The sequence below is a fragment of the Camelus bactrianus genome, chromosome 22 (genome assembly GCF_048773025.1).
Source record: "Camelus bactrianus isolate YW-2024 breed Bactrian camel chromosome 22, ASM4877302v1, whole genome shotgun sequence".
Classification (NCBI taxonomy): domain Eukaryota; kingdom Metazoa; phylum Chordata; class Mammalia; order Artiodactyla; family Camelidae; genus Camelus; species Camelus bactrianus.
In genome coordinates this window covers 20,235,063-20,254,242 of record NC_133560.1, presented here as the reverse complement: position 1 = coordinate 20,254,242, position 19,180 = coordinate 20,235,063, and the positions used below count along the sequence as shown (strand labels likewise).

The window sequence follows — 19,180 nt, the reverse complement described above, 5'->3', positions numbered from 1 at the left end:
TGCTGTTCCCTCAGGTACTGGCAGGGCTCCTCCACCAACTTCCGGCATTACCAACAAATGTTACCTGCTCATTGCACATCCCTGACCCCCCTATCAGTCTTGTCCTTGGCACTTGTCACCATCTGTCCCGCTGTGCCTTCTCCTCTCAGTATTTTTGAATGTGCACTCCATGTGGGTAGGGGTTCATCTGTCCCATTAGATGACTAATGCCACAGCCAACCTGGCAAGCAGAGGTGGGGCTAAGGGGTCCCAGGCTGCTGGACATGCCCCCGTAGGTCCAGCCGAGCCTGTGGGGCAGCCCTGTACCATCCCAACCACCCATCTCTGCCCTCCCTTGAAAGGCACTATCTGGTCACCATGGAACCCATCAGTAATGAGAGACGTGCCCCAACCCACCAGCCCCAGCCCAGCCTCCAGTTTCATTTTGGCAGGGCCCAAGTATGAGGCTGCCAACAGGTGGCTGCCAAGCAGAATCAGAAAGTGGTTCCTGGTGCTGGCAGCTGAAGACCAGGGCTCCCAGGAACCAGGGGCTCAGTGAAGGGTTGCTGAGGTCTCAAGGATGGGACCCCTACTGCCTCTTCCCTAAGGAGATCATCTCAGTCTCCCTCCACCACACCACTGCCCTTGATTGATATCCCTGCCCCGCGAAGCCTTCTCAGCCACCTCTCTTCCCTGCTGAGCTCCCCACCAGGCAGGGAGGGGCTGGGGGCAGGCCCTGCTGCTGGGAGGTCCCTTGCTCTATGTCCTGTCTTGGCAACCAAGGACTGGATTTCCCGAGGCCACCTCTGAGGCAGATGAGATCAGGCTCTGAAAGCCCAAATATCTTCTTTCTTTCCCTACTCAGATGCTGGCCCAGAGACAAAGACCTGTCCAGCTCACTGAGTCCAGTGCAGCCTCAGGGCCTTTGCATGGGCTGTTCCTACAGCCCAGGATGCTCTTCTCCCCCAGAACCTGGCCTTGCAGATCCTTGTTCTGGTGGACACAGCTCAGTGGTGACCTCATCTCAGAGGCCACAGCTAACTCCCCCGACCGCTCTCTATTGTCTAGCTTCTTACTGCAGGGTGCACACTACGCGTTTCTCTCTCAGGGCAGGGGGCTTGCTGTTTTGGCACAGCGGTGCTCAAGCACCCAAGGCCCAACCACAGCAGGTCTGTCTTGGCTCATGACTAACCACAGGATGGAGAGGAGTAGGGACCTGGGGAGTTGATTTTAACTTCTGTGAGGACCCAGCACACCCCACTCCCTGCTGAGGCCTGAGTGCTTCCAGTATCCTCACCACCTCCAGACCACCCAGGGGTCCTCTGTTTGAATCCTGATGCCCCTTGCAATGGCTGTGATCTGTGGCTCAGTTTCTCTGGATGCCAGCTGGGCCTGGGGTGGCATGGCTGTGGCACCCGCAGCTTGGCAGCACAGGGTGGCTGTCTGAAGGGGCAGGAAGAGTCTGCAGCTGTTGTTCACAGACCCTGGTCACCAGGGCCCTCTCCCAGGAATAGCCCTGGGCAGTGGTGCCTGGGCCCCTCCCAACCAGGCCTTGGTTCCCACATGCCCCCATCAAAGTGACTAGAGCAAACACAGATCGGGTGAGGATAACTGGGGTGGAGACGTTTATTGACAAAAGCGAGGCTGGGCTGGGCTTCCAGCCTCTGCTTCTGGCCAAACAGCAAGTGCCTGGTGGAGAGGACAGCACGGCCCTGGCCCTGTATTCCCACGGCTCAGGAAGAGCTTCTGGGGCCGGCCTCAGGCACTGGGGGCGTACTGCAGCACCAGCCGGTCAAAGTCGTTCTCCTTCAGCATGAATCGGGGGTGGCAAGGGGCAGAAAGAGAAAAGGGAGAAATTGTGAGCCAGGTCCCGAGTTCCAGGCCTTGCCTGACAGGGCCTGGGGGGTCTGGGGCTCAGAGACGGGCCACCTACAAGGGCTCACCTTTGCTTGGTACTCCTTGATGAAGGGGTGGGACCTGTGGGCATCTTTCAACTGGGACAGGTAACGATTTGTCACCTGTGGAGGAGACAAGGTTAGGTAAATATGGGGACCCCATGTGCCTTTCCCCTGCAGGGCAGGGTGCGGGGTGAAATGAGGGCCACCCAGCCAGACCTAGGCAGGAGCCCTAATCTCCCCACATTCTCCAACACCCCATCATGGAATCAGCCTGAATTAGAGAAGACCTGCAGGGTGGGTGAGCACCACCTGGCAAGGAGCCTGCACTTGGCACATGGTTGAAGGATACACCATGGGGTTCAGGGAAGTGGGCTGGGCAGGGACCCAGGCCCTGGGAGAGGCAGGGGGCCAGAAGAGGTGGAGGGCAGGTCAGAGAGGCCAGGGTTGAGAAGGGAGATAGGTTTGTTCTGGGGACTGGAACGGGGCTCAGGCAGAGCCCTCGCTCCCAGCCTTGCCTTCCCCGCCAGGCCCGGGCCTGACTGTGTGGGGCTGGGGGCGTCTGGTTCTGTTTCTCCGAGACTGGTGCATGGTTATTTCTGGGGTGAGTGGGAGGGTCGTCCTGTTTGTCCTGCACCACCCCAGCCCTGAGGCTGCCTGGGGGTCCTTCTACAAGGAACTAGTGACAGATCATCACGAAGCCCTGGGGCAGGTCCCTGGCCAGCTGGGTCAGTCACCTAAATGGTGCCCACTGTCCTCCGTCCCTGCCCTCAGATAAAGTAGACTTGCCAGGATTGCTCCCGAGCTCCCTTTCTGTGTCCCAGCCCCAGAGCCCTGAGCCTCAGCTCACTTGCCCACAGGACCCACAGAGCAGCTGACCTGCACTGCAGCCCTGGCCAGGGTAGAGGCCCTGGGGAACCACCTGCAATGCCAACTTCCCAGGGCTGACGGCAACTGCACCCACTCATGGTGAGCTGGTTTCTGCCCCTACCCAGGCCAACGCTAAAGTCCAGACCCCGAGGCCTCAAGTTTCCTCTGAAGCTGGGGCCACACCAGAGACCACCCACCCACCCCAGGCAGGCATCGTGAGGGCTGGAAAACCCTCCTGCACCTGGCTGGGGGTGGAGAAGGCCCTACCTCAGGAGGCTTGCCCAGGTGCTGGGACAGGACGATGAGGTTGATCAGAGTCTCCGGGTGGCCACTGTCCTGGAAACACAGGGGTTCGTTGAACGGACAAGGTCAGCTCCTCCAGGCCCCTGGACTTGGCCCACTCACTTCCATCTCAGGAAGGGCTGGGGCTGCAAGACCCAGCGTGCCCCCTACACTGGCCTTTCTGTACGGCGGTGACCTCAGGGCCCTCCCTTCTGCCTCCTCATGCCAGCTGCTTTCCCTGAGTTTGTTGCTTCACTTGCAGACCAGACTTGAAACATGGGACCCCTTCCTTATTGTGATTTGGGAGGGGTGTATTTACCACAAATCTGAAAGTAACAGAGCCCAACCCGAGGCAGACTCAATCTGTCACAGCCCAGCGAGCTACTCCTGCTGCGATGACGAGGCCTGGGACCGTGGGGCAGACCCCGCCTGGTCCGCCTGGTCCCCAGGGGCCTTGGCAGGAAGCTGTGGGAAATTACCAGAACCTCCAAGTGGGTGACCTCACCCAACCCGCCCATACTGGGCTGAGGCACAGGGAACCCTGGGAATCGGGCCGGCTGCTGCCCTGGCCAGGAGCACCAGCCAGAGCCCCCGGTGGAGACGCGGCAGGGTCGCACTGCCCAGGACGCGTGGCGCCACCGGCCCTAGGGGCTGCTTGGCCCTGGCTCCACACAGACCTGGCTCTACTCGCGCTGCCTTCTTTGCAGAGACTCAAATCTCCACCCCCCCCCCCACCCCAGCACTGGGCACCCTGGTCAAGGAGGCGGCTCCCCATGTGCAGCCTGATGACAGCAGCCCGCAGGGGCACCTGTGTCCCCACTTGGCAAACAACCTTCTGATGATAGCTCGGCCCCTCGCCGAGATGAGCAGGGAGAAACTTCCCACTGGTGTCAGTTTCTCTTAACAGCAAAAAATGTTTCAGATGTCGGTCGGGAGAAGACAACTGTGGCGGCCCTGAGAAGGCAGCACTCTCAGTCCCTCTGTTCAAGGTGGGGGCACAGATGACAAATCCCATCTGCAGCCTGCTCTCCCCTAGGAACTGAATGGTGGGTGTCTCTCCCAAGCACAGACCCACGTGAAGGACCACCTCGAGAGGCAGCCAAGGTGACTGTGAAGAGGAGGCGGGGCATGTGTGTCCACTGAGCTCAGGCCAACCGAGGCCCAGGCTGATGGGATCCTCCTATCCCCAAGAGAAGCTAGAATCAGGATTTTCATTTGCAATCCCGATTTTTAGGCATTAAAACTCCTAGGGGCCACAAGGCAGGCCCGTGGGGGTCTCTGCCGCACCTGTTTCCGTCATGCCCATGGGCCTCTGCAGCAAGCCCACGCAGTACTCCCTGTCACCTGCCCGTACCTTGTCCAGCGCCTCCTGCAGCACGCCCTCGGCGGCCTCCCACCGGCCCTGGGCCATGTGGCAGGCTGCCTGCCCGTTGAGCAGCAGCAGGGTAGACGAGCACTTGTCAGCCATCTCCTGGAAAATGTAGTAGGCATCCTGCAGCTTCTCACCACCCTGCACAGACAGTTTCGCCATCACTGCTTTGCCGCCCTGATGCCCGGTGCTACCCTTGCCTGCTCCCTCCTGGCGTGAGCCCAGCACCTGGTGGAGATGATCCCAGCATGGCTGGCCCACGGCAGGCACTCCGTGGGCACTGCCCTCTTCCCTGCAGAGAGCTCTGTGCTGCTTGTGCTGTGCCAAAGGGCCCAAGCAACCCTCTCACAGCTGGCTCCCTAAGCCCTCCATTTACAGACGTGGAAGCCTCGGCTCCAGGGGCAAAATCAGTGCCAGGCGGCTGGACCAGGTCTGAGCTGAGACCACTGGGTCACGTGGCCGTCAGGGCCGGCCTCGGCTCCATGACCACCAGCCCTGACCCTGACTACTCGGACTCTGAATAGAAGGTTTTGTCCACCCGCTAAAGATACAGCGTCACACTTGCAGGGCAGCCTGAGACCAAGAGTGCTTGTGAAAAAATGCAAGGCTACTGGAGAGAGCTGTTGGGGTTTGTCCCACTAAACTGAAGAGGGACTGGAAACCAGCCGGGGTGAGGCCTCAGCCCCCGAAAGGGAAGTGCAGATGCACACAGACAGGGAGCACATTTTAAGAGGCCTGCACAAAAGAGCGACTCAGAGAAAGGAAGCCAAAGGCCAAAATCCAGAAAAGGGGCTGCTGCCAGGAGAGGGGGTGCCCAGGCATGCGGGGGAAGGGGGACTGGGCTCAGGGGAAAGCATGACAGGGACACTGGCACCGACCCTGTGCCAGGAGCTGGGAGAGCAGGTTGAGCAGCAGCCAAGCCTGGGGCAGATCGGTTCCATGCATCCTGGAAGGCATGCAGGGAGAGGCATAGAGTCTGCTTCTAGAGCCCCCTAGTCTGTTCACTCCAGCCCTGGCCAAGCCACAGGAAGCCTGAGTGAGGGGGAAAAAGTGCCAGAGCACCCTGGGCTGGGGCTCCTCCAGGGGACAGGGGACTGGCCCCAAAGGAAGTGGGAGGCCCAGCGCATCCGTGGAATCCCAAACCTGCACCCTCCCAAGAGAAGCAGCCAGTGCAGGACACAGGCAGAAGCCTCCACCTCCTGGCTCCCTGACATTCCTGTCCCTCACCCCTGCACAACCTAGGTGCTCACCACAGCCAGGTTGACCCAGGCGGTGGCCAGCTGGGTGAGGGTGGCGTCCTCATCCTGGTCCTGCATTTTCTTCAGCTCCTTCCTGGGGGGCAGAGGAGAGAGGCCAGAGAGTGCCCAGTGACTAAGTAGCCCAGACAGTGCCCTCCAAGTTCCCTGTTGGTGAGGCCCCAGAACCTTGGGCCCTAGCCCAGCCACCCCCAACCCATGGCTACACACTCCCCTGCATACTTGTGAAGGCCACCCCAACCCTGCAAAATAGGCCCCGCTGCCTGCCTCACAGAAGGAAACTGAGGCACAGTGAGTGACTCCCCTTGTCCCCAGCAACACCCTGCAGGGACGAGTAGGTAAGCGATGGTGTGTCACCCCAACAGACTGGAATGAAATAAATGGAGAAACATGCATCACTGATGCTCTGGGCCAGGGGAGGGCTTGGGATGGTCTCCATGCTAAGTGCGCCCTTGCAGAGGCCCAATTTCTGGAGAACACAGGGTCCCAACACGGTCTGGCTGTTGCTCAGATATCCCCGACACACAGGCCACAGCCCAGGGGCCCCAGGTGGTCCAGGTGGTCCAGGTGGGGAGAGGCTTACCGCGCGAGGTCCAGGCGGTCTAGCTTCAGCAGTATCTGCACCGTCATGGCCATGCTGGGGGGTAGGGTGGGCAGTCAGCGAACCCCCACCCACTTTATGTTCCCACCAGGAGCTTGCTCCATGTGGGTGCCGCTTCCCAGAAACTTCCTATAAGTGCTTGGGCTACCAGCCCTGCCTTGTAGAGGGGAACACTGAGGCTGACTGGCACCCAGCAGAACCAAATTCAGACCCAGGTGCTGCTCGCTGCCCTGGGCGGCCCATCACTTCCCAGGACCTGCGCTCCTGCCTGTCACTGCTGAGCATGCTCGGGGCTGGGAGCTCTCATGGGGTCCCCAGGGCAGGGGCTCCATCCAGGCCTGTAGCCCACTCCCTTCCCACCCCGCAGTGGCTGGCGCCCCCATCTGTACCCCTCTCCCCTTTCCAAATGCAGTTCCAGATGGACCTCTGCGTAGGGAGCAGCTGTTCCCTGCCTTGGGGGCCCACACCCAGGGCTCCCCTCTCCGGCTGAGACAGCTGTGGTTGTGATCATTGATGTGGCCGCTTGTTCCCCAGTTTTCCCACCAGAATGTGATCTAGCACCCAGACCAGGCCAAGGAGGAGCATGAGAAACCCTCGTGGCATCCACCACATCAGCCACGTACAAGCCTGTTTCTAAGGTGCTGCAAGTGCAAGTTCTCCTCTGGATTGAGGTGGGACATAAACAGGCATAGAAGGAACAGGCGGTGACCAACTAGCCGAGGGAAGGCAGAAACCAGAGCTCACAGGGAGAGTGGCTGTGCCCTCCGGGGCTGGAGCCCTGGCTGCAGCACCCTGGACACAGCACCAGCCCAGAGCCACCTCCTGGTGGGGGTGGAGCTGACGGCATGCTGTCTGGAGCTCTAGTGCCCAGGCCTGGAGCGCCCAGAGGGCCAGCCTCAGGGGGTCCAGGGAGAACACAGAAAGGCCAGGGCCCAGGGCAGAGGAACACAAGGCTTTGTGGGGGAAGGGAGGGTACAGAAAGACAAAAGTGCTTTCTGCTCTGCTGCTGGGAACAGAGAGTTTTCAGCCCTGGGTGCCATGTCCTTGGAGCAGCGGCCCAGACGTGCAGAAAAGAGTGTCTCTGGACTAAGAACAAGAGCTGCAGCCTAAATGGAGGACTGCGCTCCCCCCCGGCCCCAGTCTTTCAGAGCAGCCCCCCTCGCTGTTCCTATGACGATGGCTGATGAGGCCCTGAGCTGCCTGGACACCAGAAGGGCCACTCACACTGGCCGGTCCCCTGGTGCGGGTGTCCACTCACCACTCCAGGCTGTCCCCTTGGTGCAGAGTGCGCAGGGCTGCGTCCGGGTTCTGGTCGTGAAAGTAGATGGAGGCAGCCATCAGCAAGAAGGTGGTGTTGGTCACGTCCACGCTCCTGCTCATCTCCCGGTCCAGCTCAGCCACGATCGCATCCCTACCAGACATGGCATCTCAGGGCCCAAGGCAGGGGCGGAAGGCCTCACCATTGTGGGAACAGACAGGCCCAGAGAGGGCGAGTCACGTGCCCAGGGGCACAAAGCAGCAGGGGGCAGAATGGGCCCAGCTGTCTCTGCCGAGCCCCACTGGGTGCCTTCCCACCAGGCACTTCTGACCCCTCATCCAGGAGGGAGAAGGCCAGGAGAAGTGGGGTCAGGATGCTCCAGGCCCTGTGGGGAGATGTGGTGCAGGAGGGGCTCTGCCCACGAAGCAGCACAAATGACTGCCCAGGCTTTGAGTTCCCCCGGCCCTCAGTGCCTGGGGGCTAAGGTGTCAACACCACCCCTGGATGCAGAAGGACCAGCTGGCTGACCAGGGGCACCCCCAAGGGGACATGAGGCTACTAGACAGGTGGATCTCACAATGGTGATATCACCACCTTCCCCAGGAGGTGAGTGATCTCAGCAGGGGGTCCTGAGGGTGGCTGTGCAGGATGCCCCACTGCCAGCGTGGCTGCCCTTGGTTCCTGGGCCTGGCATGCTAGCTGCTCCCAGCAAGTGGGCAGTGTGCTAGGCTAGGGGCCAGCAGCAGGCTGGAGTCCAGGGCTTGGCTGAGGACCCACCTGTGGCACCACGTGTCACAGGACACCTGAGCCATGGTCTTCTTAACTGAAACAAAGAGCCGGGACCCCTTGCTTCAAAGGGTTGCTGAACAGTTAATGAGAAAAGGGAGGCAAGGGCCCGGCTCCATGTCACTGCTGGACAAAAGCTATGGTTTGGGATCCTCACAGTCTCGACAAACGTGTATGTTTCACATGGATTGCTGGGGGCTGTTGGCCAAGTGCCTGTACCTGCGGGCCGCTGGAGGGCAGGGACACACCTGTCACTCTCTGTGCACCCTCCAGAGGTGCCTGATGGACAAATAACTTCAAATGAGTCTGTTCCCCACTCTGCACAGCAGAAGTGTACAGGGGTCACACAGGGTTGGTGTGAGGAGTTCCCAAGCCTCCTCACTAAGCTTCCTGCCTGGTTCCTGACACACAGGGTGTGAACACGCTGCCTGCTCACTACTGTGACATACAAGGTGTCGCACGTTGTAACTGGAACAGGTTGCAGTCATCCGTCCGGGCTCCTGCACCTTCACCACCTGCTTGCCCAGCAGTCTGCGTGGGGCAGCAGTTCGTGCTGTCAGGATGGACATGCTCTGCTTTCCTGAGCACTGGCTCCACGCCACGTGCTTCCTGCAGATTCTTTTCTGTAACGCTCACATCAGCCACCACCCCCGGAAGGAGAATGGGGTTTGTTACCCTGGTGAGCGAAGTGCGGAGCAGATGACATGATGGCCTTATGAGGCCATCTGTCTTAGTTTCCCAGGGCTGCTGTCACAAAGCACCACAAGCTAGGGTGAAGAGGGCAGAATTAAACAACAGGAATGTATCCTCTCCCAGTTCTGGAGGCCAGCAGTGTGAAATCAAGGTGTGGGCAGGGTCGGATTCTCCTGGAGGCTCTGAGGGAGAATCTGTCCCAGGCTTCTCCCTCAGCTGCTGGGACAACTCTTGGCTTGTGTCTGTTCCACCCAGATTTTTCTGCCTCCATCTTCACACAGCCTTCCACTGTGTCTTCTTCTCTCCTGTCTCTCATGAAGACGCCAGTCACTGGATTTAGAAGATGCTCTCAAGATCCTTAACTACCTACATCTGCAAAGACCCCACTTCCAGTGAGGTCACATTCACAGATTCCAGGGGTCAGGACATGGAAGTGTCTTTTGGGGACCCCTAATCAGCTGCCACTGCTCACAGATAACTCCTCAAGCCTCTTTGTAGACGAAGGAGCCTGATTACGGGCCATGGCGCCCAGGGCGCTGCCCTCCACGAGGAGCGGAGGCAGGGGTCGGCCCACAGAGCAAGGCATCTCTGTCACAGGCTGTGCCGTGGTCCTTCTATGCCAGCCACCCCCTGCGGAGTGTTTTACCTTCACAATCCCAGGCAGCCTCATGACCAGCCCATTCCGAAGCTGAGGGAAACCGAGGTACAGAGGGGCTGTGGGGCCTGCTGGGTCAGGCTGGTGCTTCATGCACAGGGGAGGCAGGGCCACATGGCTCCCACCTGTGGAGGTGTGTGCACACAAGCCCCTGGGCGAGCATCCTGGGCAGGAGAGCAGCCCAGGAACCCGCCTGAGCAGGAACTGCCTGAGGCCAGCAGGGCTGGACTGCAAGCTGTCTCAGACCACACACTGAGCAGCAGAGCACAGGGGGCCTGCTCCAGGGATGCTCAGTTCTTCCAGGTCCCCATGCCCTGACCCCTGCCTCTCCTGGCCACCACTTGAGGGAGCTTGATGACTGGTGGTCCGCAGCACAGGGTGGACACCCAGCTCAGGAGAGGATTTGGTGTGTCCCCTCCCACCCGTCACCTGGGCCCCCATCCTGGGAAGATGCTGGACGGGTGGTGCAGCCGCTACTCCCTCACCTGCACAGTGCACGAGTAGCAATGGTTGAAGACTGGCTACAGGGTCCCCAAACTTTTGTCTCCAGGGAGGCCCTCCTGGCAACAAGGAGGCCCTCACAGTTGTTAGCTATCTGCACACAAGTCCTCACCTCCGATTCCCCCCAAGACCCCTCTGAAGCAGGGTCCAGCCCTGCCCTGCCCCGGGCAGGTAAGGGAAAACGAGGCTCAGAGGTGAGAGAGCAGAGGGATGCCAACCAGACACCGCGTCCTCTTCCCACCCAGGCCCATCCACCAAGCCCCTGGCCCACCCTCCCGCCCATCCTCACCGGCGGCTGTCGCTGGCCAGGTACTCTGCGAACATGCGCACGGCCTGGAGCTCAGGGGCCGAGGAGGGCTTGATCTCATCCAGCACCACGCCGAACTTCCTCTGTGGTCAAGACAGGCACACTGTCAGTTCTGCCTGACCTCCTCATGGGGTTTATCTATTTTCAGAGCCAACTTCTTGGCTCCAGTATCACACTGGTGGAGCCCCAACACCCAGGGCTGGCACCCATCTCCCCCAGGGACCCCTCAGTCCATGGTGCCACCTCCGCTGGAGCCCACTGTGGAAGCCAGCACAGCATCACCTGTTGCCTGTCAGGCCACACTGCCCACTGTTCTATCTGGAGACCCTGGTGGGTCACCGCCCAGCCAACGGTGGTGAGGTGACAGGGTGAGGGCCCCGCCAGCTGTGGGGCAGGGGGGTCTGGGTATGTTTCCTTTACTGAGTAGAACACGTATCCCCCCGACAGACACCCAGCAGGGAGGTCACTGCTGGGAGGGGAATAGGAATCAGGGACCCATTTCTCATTGTATTTCTTTCTAAACAGTTTTGACGTTTTCACTGCCATGTATCTACAAATGATCATCTTTAAAGTGTACGTACACACGTGTGCACATACATACATATATATGAACATATCCAAGGAGATTCTGGGGCACACCGGGCACTCTACTCTGCTGGGGCCACGCAGTCTGGGACTGTGACCTTGGAGGTCAGGGGGTGAAAAGCACCTGGTCCCTAAGAGGGGAGTCTCATCAGGCTCCAGAACACTTTGTAGAGAGAAAGATGCAAACAGATCCAGGAAGCTATCAGAGGCCTGATGTGAGGTGGGGGTATCTGTGGAGCTAGTGCCCAAGACAGAGCATCTAGGGCTGTGGCTGGGGGACAAGGTCGGCCAGAGGCTGGTGGCCACATCCGCACCGTGGGCCTGGGGTGGGAATGGGGCAGAGCAGAGTTCAGTCCTGTCTGCACCATCTGGATTGTTTTTAGAACAGGGGAATGCACTCTGATCGTATTACCAGGGTAATGCTGCATTTTAAAAACCCTAGTGTCTAAACTGTGGACTCAAGTACAATGCCAGTGTTGGTGCATCAATTGTTAACAAAAGCACTCCACCAACCTAAAACATTAATAAGAGAAAATGCCTGGAGGGTGGGGGTGGGGGTGGGGATTTGAATTTCTCTTTACCATCTGCTCAGTTATTCTGTAAACCTAAAATTGTCCTGGACAAGTAAAATCTACCAGTTAAGTAAAAAAAGAAAAGCAAGAAATCCCAACACTGGCCCTCTGGCCTGACAGTCCAGAACCTCAGTGACATGGCCACCTACTTGTGGTGGCCACACCAGCTGCTCGTGGTCCCTGCCCCCGCCAGCACTCTGTTCCTTACTCTTGTTCCCGGGGCATTGGCAGTCACGGTCAAGCGCCCACACTCACCTGTGCGAGGTACGCTCTGTACAGGAAGACATCCCTTTCCACATCTCTCTCTGGGTTTGATGGCTGTGGATACAGAGGCAGGTCAGGACTCTTGGGGCCACATGCCCACTCATGCCAATGGGGAAGGACCGCAGGGTGCAGCAGATCAAATAACAAGCTGCTCAATATTACAGGTGGTCCAAGGATGTTGGCGGCAGTAGGGGTGGGTTGTAGAGGGGATGTTCTGGTGTCTGGGTTTATAAAAGCAGAGAAAAAATGCCTATCGGGAGATGGAGGGTCGATGCTGGAGAAGTGACAGGACCTGGGCGGAGATGTGTGAAGGGCAGTTGACTTTCTATAACAAATATTTCCACGCAGTTTGTTCGTGTCCTGCTTTCGTTTCAAAACATTCTTTAAACATGACAAACAGAAGAAATGGAGGTTTGCCTCACTCAGAGGACCTCTCTGAGTGAACTCAGCTTAGCTGCCCCAGAGCAGTGATGTCCGGGTCTAGCCAGACTGGGTGAGACCTTGGGGACCGCCCTGTACTCAAGGACAAGGTCCATGGACCACACCCCCTCAGCCCAGCCACCGCAGAGCCAAGAAGTAGGACGGAGGTGACCTTATACAGGGTTCACTGCAGGACCCTGAGGAAGGCCCCCACGAGGTTGTGGGCAGGAGAGGGACCCTTCCTCAGGATGACAGCTTTGGACCATGTCCTGGGATGCTGGATGACTTCCTGTAGGCCCCACAGTCCCTGGGGCAGGTGGGCACACAGCAGCTCGGCCCAGAGGGTGCAAGGACAGGCCACTCGGGGTCTAGGAGAGGAAAGTGACGTGGGAAGGGGGCCTGACCACCTTGGAGCTGCCACCTCAATGGCCTCCAAAGCACAGGGCCTGGGAAAAAGCAGACAGACTGGCCTGTCCAGCTGCCACAGCACAGGGACAAAGGGTCTGGAGCCCCACTGGTGGGAGCACACGAGGACTGCCCTCCCTCGAGGCCAAGAACCAGACTCCTAGTCACCACGCTTTCTTCTTCCCAGCCTGAGGGTGTGAGGGCGGTGAACACGTTCTCCTCCCAGGCAAAGGGAGACTGCGAACAAGAAACCTGGCTCCTGGCCCCAGCCTGACTCAGGCCAACTTCGCCGCAGGGTCCCAGCAGCTTGCTCTGGCCTTGGTGGCCAGGCTGAAGATCTAGCCATGATTTGGAACATGGTGTTTTCTAAATAAATGACTCTCAAATGACCCTGAGAGGTGGACATTCTTGAGGATGACCCACCTGGGGTTCCCACACTGCCTTCAGTTAAAAAAAAAGGGCCAAATGCTGGCTCTGTGTCTTTGATGTGAGGACACAGTGGGACGCCCTGGGGGACCAGGGTCCCAGAGAAAACCCTGAGCCTCGGCTGCCCAATCTGTAAAACAGGCACCACCACTGACCCTGCAGGACTACCAAGGTGTCACTGAGACCCACATGCAGACACTCACGACCCTCTCCATCAGCCAGAGAAGAGCTTCTCGGAGGCATAAGAATAAGAACAGGGACGGAGGAGAGGGTACAGCTCAGCGGTAGAGTGTGTACTTAGCATGTATGAGGTCCTGGGTTCAATCCCCTGTACCTCCATTTAGAGAAAAAGAAATATTAAGAAAAATAATAAACCTAGAAGGGGAGGGTGTAGCTCAAGTGGTAGTGCACTTGCTTAGCAGGCACAAGGTCCTAGGTTTGATCCACGGTACCGCCTCTAAAACTAAATAAACAAGTAAATTACCTCCCCCCAAAAAAGAAAAAAAATAAGAACAGAGAAAGTAGACATTAAAAATAATAATACGCAATAATACGCAATAATATTTCTAGGTATTTCGTTGTTTTTGATGCAATGGAAATGTTTATGCCAGTCATAAAATTCTGGTTTTTGAAGTGAAAAAAAAGTGAATGAAGGGCTGCGAATGGCAAAATATCCTTCCTTTTTATGGGTGAGTTGTAGCCCATTGCATGTATGTGCTACATCTCCTTTGTCCATTCGTCTGTTGATGCGCACTTGGGATGCTTCCACGTCTTGGCGATTGTAAATGGTGTGCTGTTAACATTAGGGTCTATGTGTCTTTTTGAATTAATATTTTTGTTTTCTCAGGTGTAAGCCCAGGAGTGGAATTGCTGGGCCATGCGGTGGTTGTTTTTGGGTTTTTGAGAAAATCTCCATATTGTTTTCCATAGTGGCTGCACCAATTTACATTCCCACCAACAGCGTACAAGGGTTCCCTTTCCTCCATGTCCTTGCCAACATTTTGTTATTTGGGTTCTTTCTGACGATGGCCACGTTGACAGGTGTGAGATGGCGTCTCATTGTGATTCTGATTTGCATTTCCCTAATATTGGTGATATTGAGCAGTTTTTCATGTTCCTGTTGGCCATCGGCATTTCTGCTTTTGGAAAAGTGTTTGATAAGTTCTTCTGTCCATATTTTAAATGGGTTGTTTGCTTGCTTTTTAATTGAAATACAGTTGATTTTAAATGTTTTATCAGTTTCTGGTGTACAGCACGGATGGACTTGGAGGGCATTATGTTAAGTGAGGTAAGTCAGACAGAGACAGACAGATACTATAAGATACCACTTACATGTGGCATCTAAAAAAATACAGCAAGCTAGTGAATATAACAGAAAAGAAAAAGACTCACAGATGTAGAGAAGGAACTGGTGGTTACCAGTGGGGAGAGGGAAGGGGGAGGGACAAGATAGAGATAGAGGATTAAGAGGAACAACCTATCAGGTATAAAATAAGCTACAAGGATGTATTGTACACCATGGGAATATAGCCAATATTTTATAACTATAAATGGAGTATAATTTAATATTGTATACCTGTAACATATAATATTGTATATCAACTATGCTTCAATTTAAAAAATATGATATTGGGGGGAGGGTATAGCTCAGTGGCAGAGAGCGTGCCTACCAAGTACAAGGTCCTGGGTTTGATCCCAAGTATCTCCATTAAACGTAAGTAAATAAATAAAAACCCAATTACCTCCCCCCCCAAATAAAATAATAATAAACAAATTTTAAAAAATATGATACTGTAAAATACATAGTTAAAAAAAATTTTAATTCACGCCCCCGCCCCGCCCCAGCAAAAACAAAAAAGAACAAGGACAGGCGTGTAGACCAGGGAACCCTAGGGACTCTAATGCATGCTGCCAGGTGAGGCTATGGTGCCCAGTCCTGACTGCTCATCAGAATCACCTGGGAGCTCAAAAGCCAGAAATTTCAGAAGGCCACATTCCACCCACAATACCCAGTCCCAGGGTGGCCCCAAAAGGCTTTCACCCAGGCCTGAGGGCAAGGGGTACTGTACAGGGAGGCCAGTGATGGGGGGCTCACGCCCCTTCCCCTTACTGTCCAGTGTGGCCATCAGTCACCTGACCATACTAGCCAGTCAGCTCCTAAAGACTTTCTTCACTGTTTCACCCTCAATACCTGTGCGGTGCCTGCCACCTTGTGGGCACTTAAGTAATGTCTGACAAGAGGAAAAACATCGTGCCAGTGCCAGTGTAACAATACACCAGATATTCTACCTGGGGCTGCCTCGGGTGGTGCCCGTCTAAAGTTGCTGGGGCCACTATGACTAACCACAAACTAGGTGGCTTAAAGCAACAGAAACTTATTCTCTCGTGGTTCTGGAGGCCAGAAGTCCAAGATCAAGGTGTCAGCAGGGCCATGCTCCCTCCTTGGGCTCTATGGGAGGACTGTCTCTGCCTCATCCAGCTTCTGGTGGCTCCAGGTAGTGCTTGGCTTGTGGCTACATCACCTCAACCTCTGCCTCCATCTTTTCCAATCTGCCTCAAACCTCTCTCTGCGTTTCTCTTAGAAGGACACCAGTCAATGGATTTCGGGCCTAACCTAAATCCCAGCTGATCTCATCAGGAGATCCTTCACTGAATTACATCTGCAAAGACCTTTTTTCCAACTAAGGCACATTCACAGGCTCCAGGTGGACATATCTTTTTGGGGACACCATTCAACCCAGAAGGTTCAGGTGGCCCGTGGAATAGAACTAAATCACATCAAATGGCTCAGCAGGGATAGTACTCCCACTCTTCTGGATGCATCAGGGAGAACGCCTTGGTTGGTGCCAGGTCCCCCAGCTCAGAGACTGGGCTGCAGTGTGCCTCCAGCAAGGGCGACTGCTGATCTAGTTTCCTTTTGTTCTTGTTTTTTTTTAAAAACAGAGATACTGGGGATTGAACCCAGGACCTCGTGCATGCTAAGCACGTGCTCTACCACTAGCTATTATGTGCCTCCCACCCTGTATCCTTTGTTTTCCATCACTCTCTATGTACAACAGGGTATGCTGGTTCTTTCAGCAGCGTGGTAAAGTTTGATTATGACACAATAAGACTCAAAGAATGTACTGCTGTGACGTATGCAGGACAGACACAGCCGAAGATGAAAGGCAGAACATGACTATGATGCTGAATCTCACAGGGACCCTGAGATGAGTGTCATCATTCCCAGGAAGGGAAACTGAGGCTCAGAGAGGTGCAATGACTCTGCCCTGGTTGCAGACAGAACATAGAAGAGACAGAATTTCAGCCCAGGTCTGTCTCAATCTTGTCGTGGTCGACAGTACCCCAGCAGAGAGGCACATAACAACTGGGGTGCTAAATGGAATAAGGTCCCCCAGAGAAGTCCACGCCAGTACCTATGAACAGCTGACATTACATCACAAGAGAGACTTAACAGGTGTGATTAGGTTATGGACCCTAAAATGGGGAGACTAACCTGGGTTATCCAGGAGGGTCCAGTCTAATCACAGAAGCCCTTAAAAACCAAGGGCTTTTAGATAAATGGAATGAAGAAGGTGAAATTCGAGAGACTCCAAACTTGAGAACCCTGTGCCTGGGTCTGAGTTGGAAGGGAGATGTGTGAGGTTGAGGACTGGAGAGAAACCTCTACAAGTCTCTAGGAGCTAAGAGTGGCCCCTGGCTAAGAGGCAGCACTCTGAATAAGTTTGGAAGCTGGTTCTTCCCTAGAACCTCCAGAAAGGACACAGCCGGGCCAACACCTTGATTTTAGCCTGGTGAGAGCCACGCTGGACTTCTGACCTACAGAAGCTGTGATATAAATGTGTTGCCTTAAGCTGTTACTTGTGGTAATTTGTCACCGTGGCCATGGAAACTAATACAATCATGCAAATGTTATTACAGCAAATTCTGACCTCTTCCTGAAGTCAGTTTGGGGTTTTGTCCCTATTTATATAGATGATGCTCAGGGACATCCAGTTCACTGCCAAAGACCAGGAGGGAAAGCAAGCCTCTCCTTCAGAATCCAAATTCCACCCAACCCTCTGGCTGCCTCTGAGAAGACATCTGCCACTTCCTTGATCAGTACTCAGACAGCCTCCCACCATGGCCTCCCACACCTTTGATAAAATCCAAACCCCTGCTGTGGTCCCCAGGGCCCTGCCCAAGCCTCTGCCCACCTCATTATTCATCTCCCCTGTCGTCCTCGCCCCACTTTTGCTACACCAGCCTCTTCTGCCTTCACTACCTGGAGCTCACCCATGCCCCAGCACCTCTGCAACAACTTATGGGATGAGATCCTTCTCAAGGTTCAGTCTCAGGTTCAAATGACAGTCAGAGAGGCCTGGCCTGATCTAATCACTCCCCTGTGAAGCAGCCCCCACCATTTCTGACTTAGCACTTTCTAGCTCCCCTTACCCGTATAGGGTTCAAGTTGTAATTCTCTCTTCAGAACACTAGACCCTGAGGGCCGACAAAGACCCTGTCAGGTTCACTGCTCTTAAAAATTCTTCAAACTCAGACACAGAAAACACACTTATGGTTACCAAAGGGGAAGAGGAGGGAGAGGGATAAATTAGGAGTTTGGGATTAGCAGATACAAACTACTGTATACAAAACAGGTAAGCAACAGGTCCTAGTGTATAGCTCAGGGAACAATAATCAGTATCTTGTAGTAATCTATAGTGAAAACGTGTATGTGTATAACTAAATTACTATGCTATACACCAGAAACTAACATTGTAAATAAACCATGTTTCAACTAACAAAAAAAAAATTCCAGTGGTTCACTCTCAAAATATGAGTAATATCCACGTCCCTCCCTAAAAGATGCTGCTAACGGCCCCTGTTGCCCCCTCTCCTGTCACCCACTCACTACTGCCTGACTGGCTGGGCCCTACCTTGCAGGGCTCTATTTTCTAGCTCTCAAACAGCCACACTCACTCCCACCAGTCTCCATCACACCACCTCCGGGCATCTTGTTTATTTACTTGTTTACTGTCTGCCTCCCTTGGGAGCTGAAGTTTCCAAGAGAGCTGGGAGTTGTGTAGATATTGTCACTGCTTGGAGCCCAGCACTAATACACTGCCTGGCTCATACAGATGCTCAATGAGGAATAAATAAATGAATGAGCAAGTTTTGGGAGAAATAATCTGACTAGTGGGGCAGGGTAATGTGCAGAAAGCCATTTCTCTCTTGAGCTTTCTCACCTGTAAAATGAGGATAAACAACAGTCCCTACTTCACGGGTACTGAGAGTATGGCGGCACAGTGTGGGCTCTCAACAAACAAGAACTATTACTGTTGTTGTTGCTATTAATGCTACTCTACCGTAGCATCATGACCACTTATTACTACAAGAATACGAACTCCTCTCTTACTCAAATGCCTCCCAGGGCGCAGTGAGCGCTCTGAATGAGAAGTATCCAAGTGTTGTTACAGCTTTGAGTTTTGTCATGGGACACGGATAATTCCTCACCACGGTCAGAAGAGATGGGGACGCGGGGGTGTGGTGGTGTAGTGGGACAGCGAGAGGAGAAGAAGGAGGTTTTTTAAAACAGAGAGCGACCCCGCGGCCACCAGGAAGTGTCTTCCACCTCCGCCCCCAGCGTCCCACAGCCCCGGAACTGCCGCACCTTCACCCGCTGCGCCTCGTTGATGCACTGCTGATAGCTGCCAATGTAGAAGGCATTCTTCACGTCGAACAGCTCGTCCACCTCTCCAGAGCCGCCGGAGGTTGGGCCGGGGGCCGGAGGCGCCATGTCTCCGTCTTCTCACCCACTCCTCTTCCTGACGGACACGTTGGCCGGAAGCAGGGAGGCACCGCAGGGCACGCCGGGAAATGTAGTTTACTCGGTCCTCCTTGGACATGAGCCAATGAGAGACTCTTAAACGGGAGTAAAGGGGCGGGAGACGCAAGTGCATCACGGCATCTCGGGAACTGTAGTTTGACTCGATACTGAGAGACAACGGGATTCAGGGAAACATGATAAGGATATCGTCAAGGCTAGGAATGGCAGGGACCTGGAGAGGGTGGGACCA

General features: G+C 55.3%; 1 protein-coding gene across 2 annotated transcripts; it reads right to left on the bottom strand.

The window, feature by feature from the left end:
• Positions 1-1,581: 1,581 nt before the first annotated feature.
• Positions 1,582-18,960, bottom strand: COPE (COPI coat complex subunit epsilon). Of its 2 annotated transcripts, XM_074350376.1 has the most exons (10): positions 18,775-18,957; positions 11,865-11,927; positions 10,435-10,535; positions 7,511-7,663; positions 6,235-6,288; positions 5,646-5,727; positions 4,381-4,536; positions 3,012-3,080; positions 1,923-1,997; positions 1,582-1,785 (listed from the first exon to the last, which is right to left on the bottom strand). In XM_074350376.1, exons 1-10 carry the CDS (start codon positions 18,898-18,900, stop codon positions 1,738-1,740), a joined length of 927 nt encoding a protein of 308 aa, XP_074206477.1. In that variant the 5' UTR covers positions 18,901-18,957; the 3' UTR covers positions 1,582-1,737. The 2 variants fall into 2 exon arrangements, with proteins under 2 accessions (XP_074206477.1, XP_074206478.1); XM_074350377.1 differs by lacking the exon at positions 6,235-6,288 and having other exon boundaries at positions 18,775-18,960.
• Between the last annotated feature and the right edge of the window lie 220 nt (positions 18,961-19,180).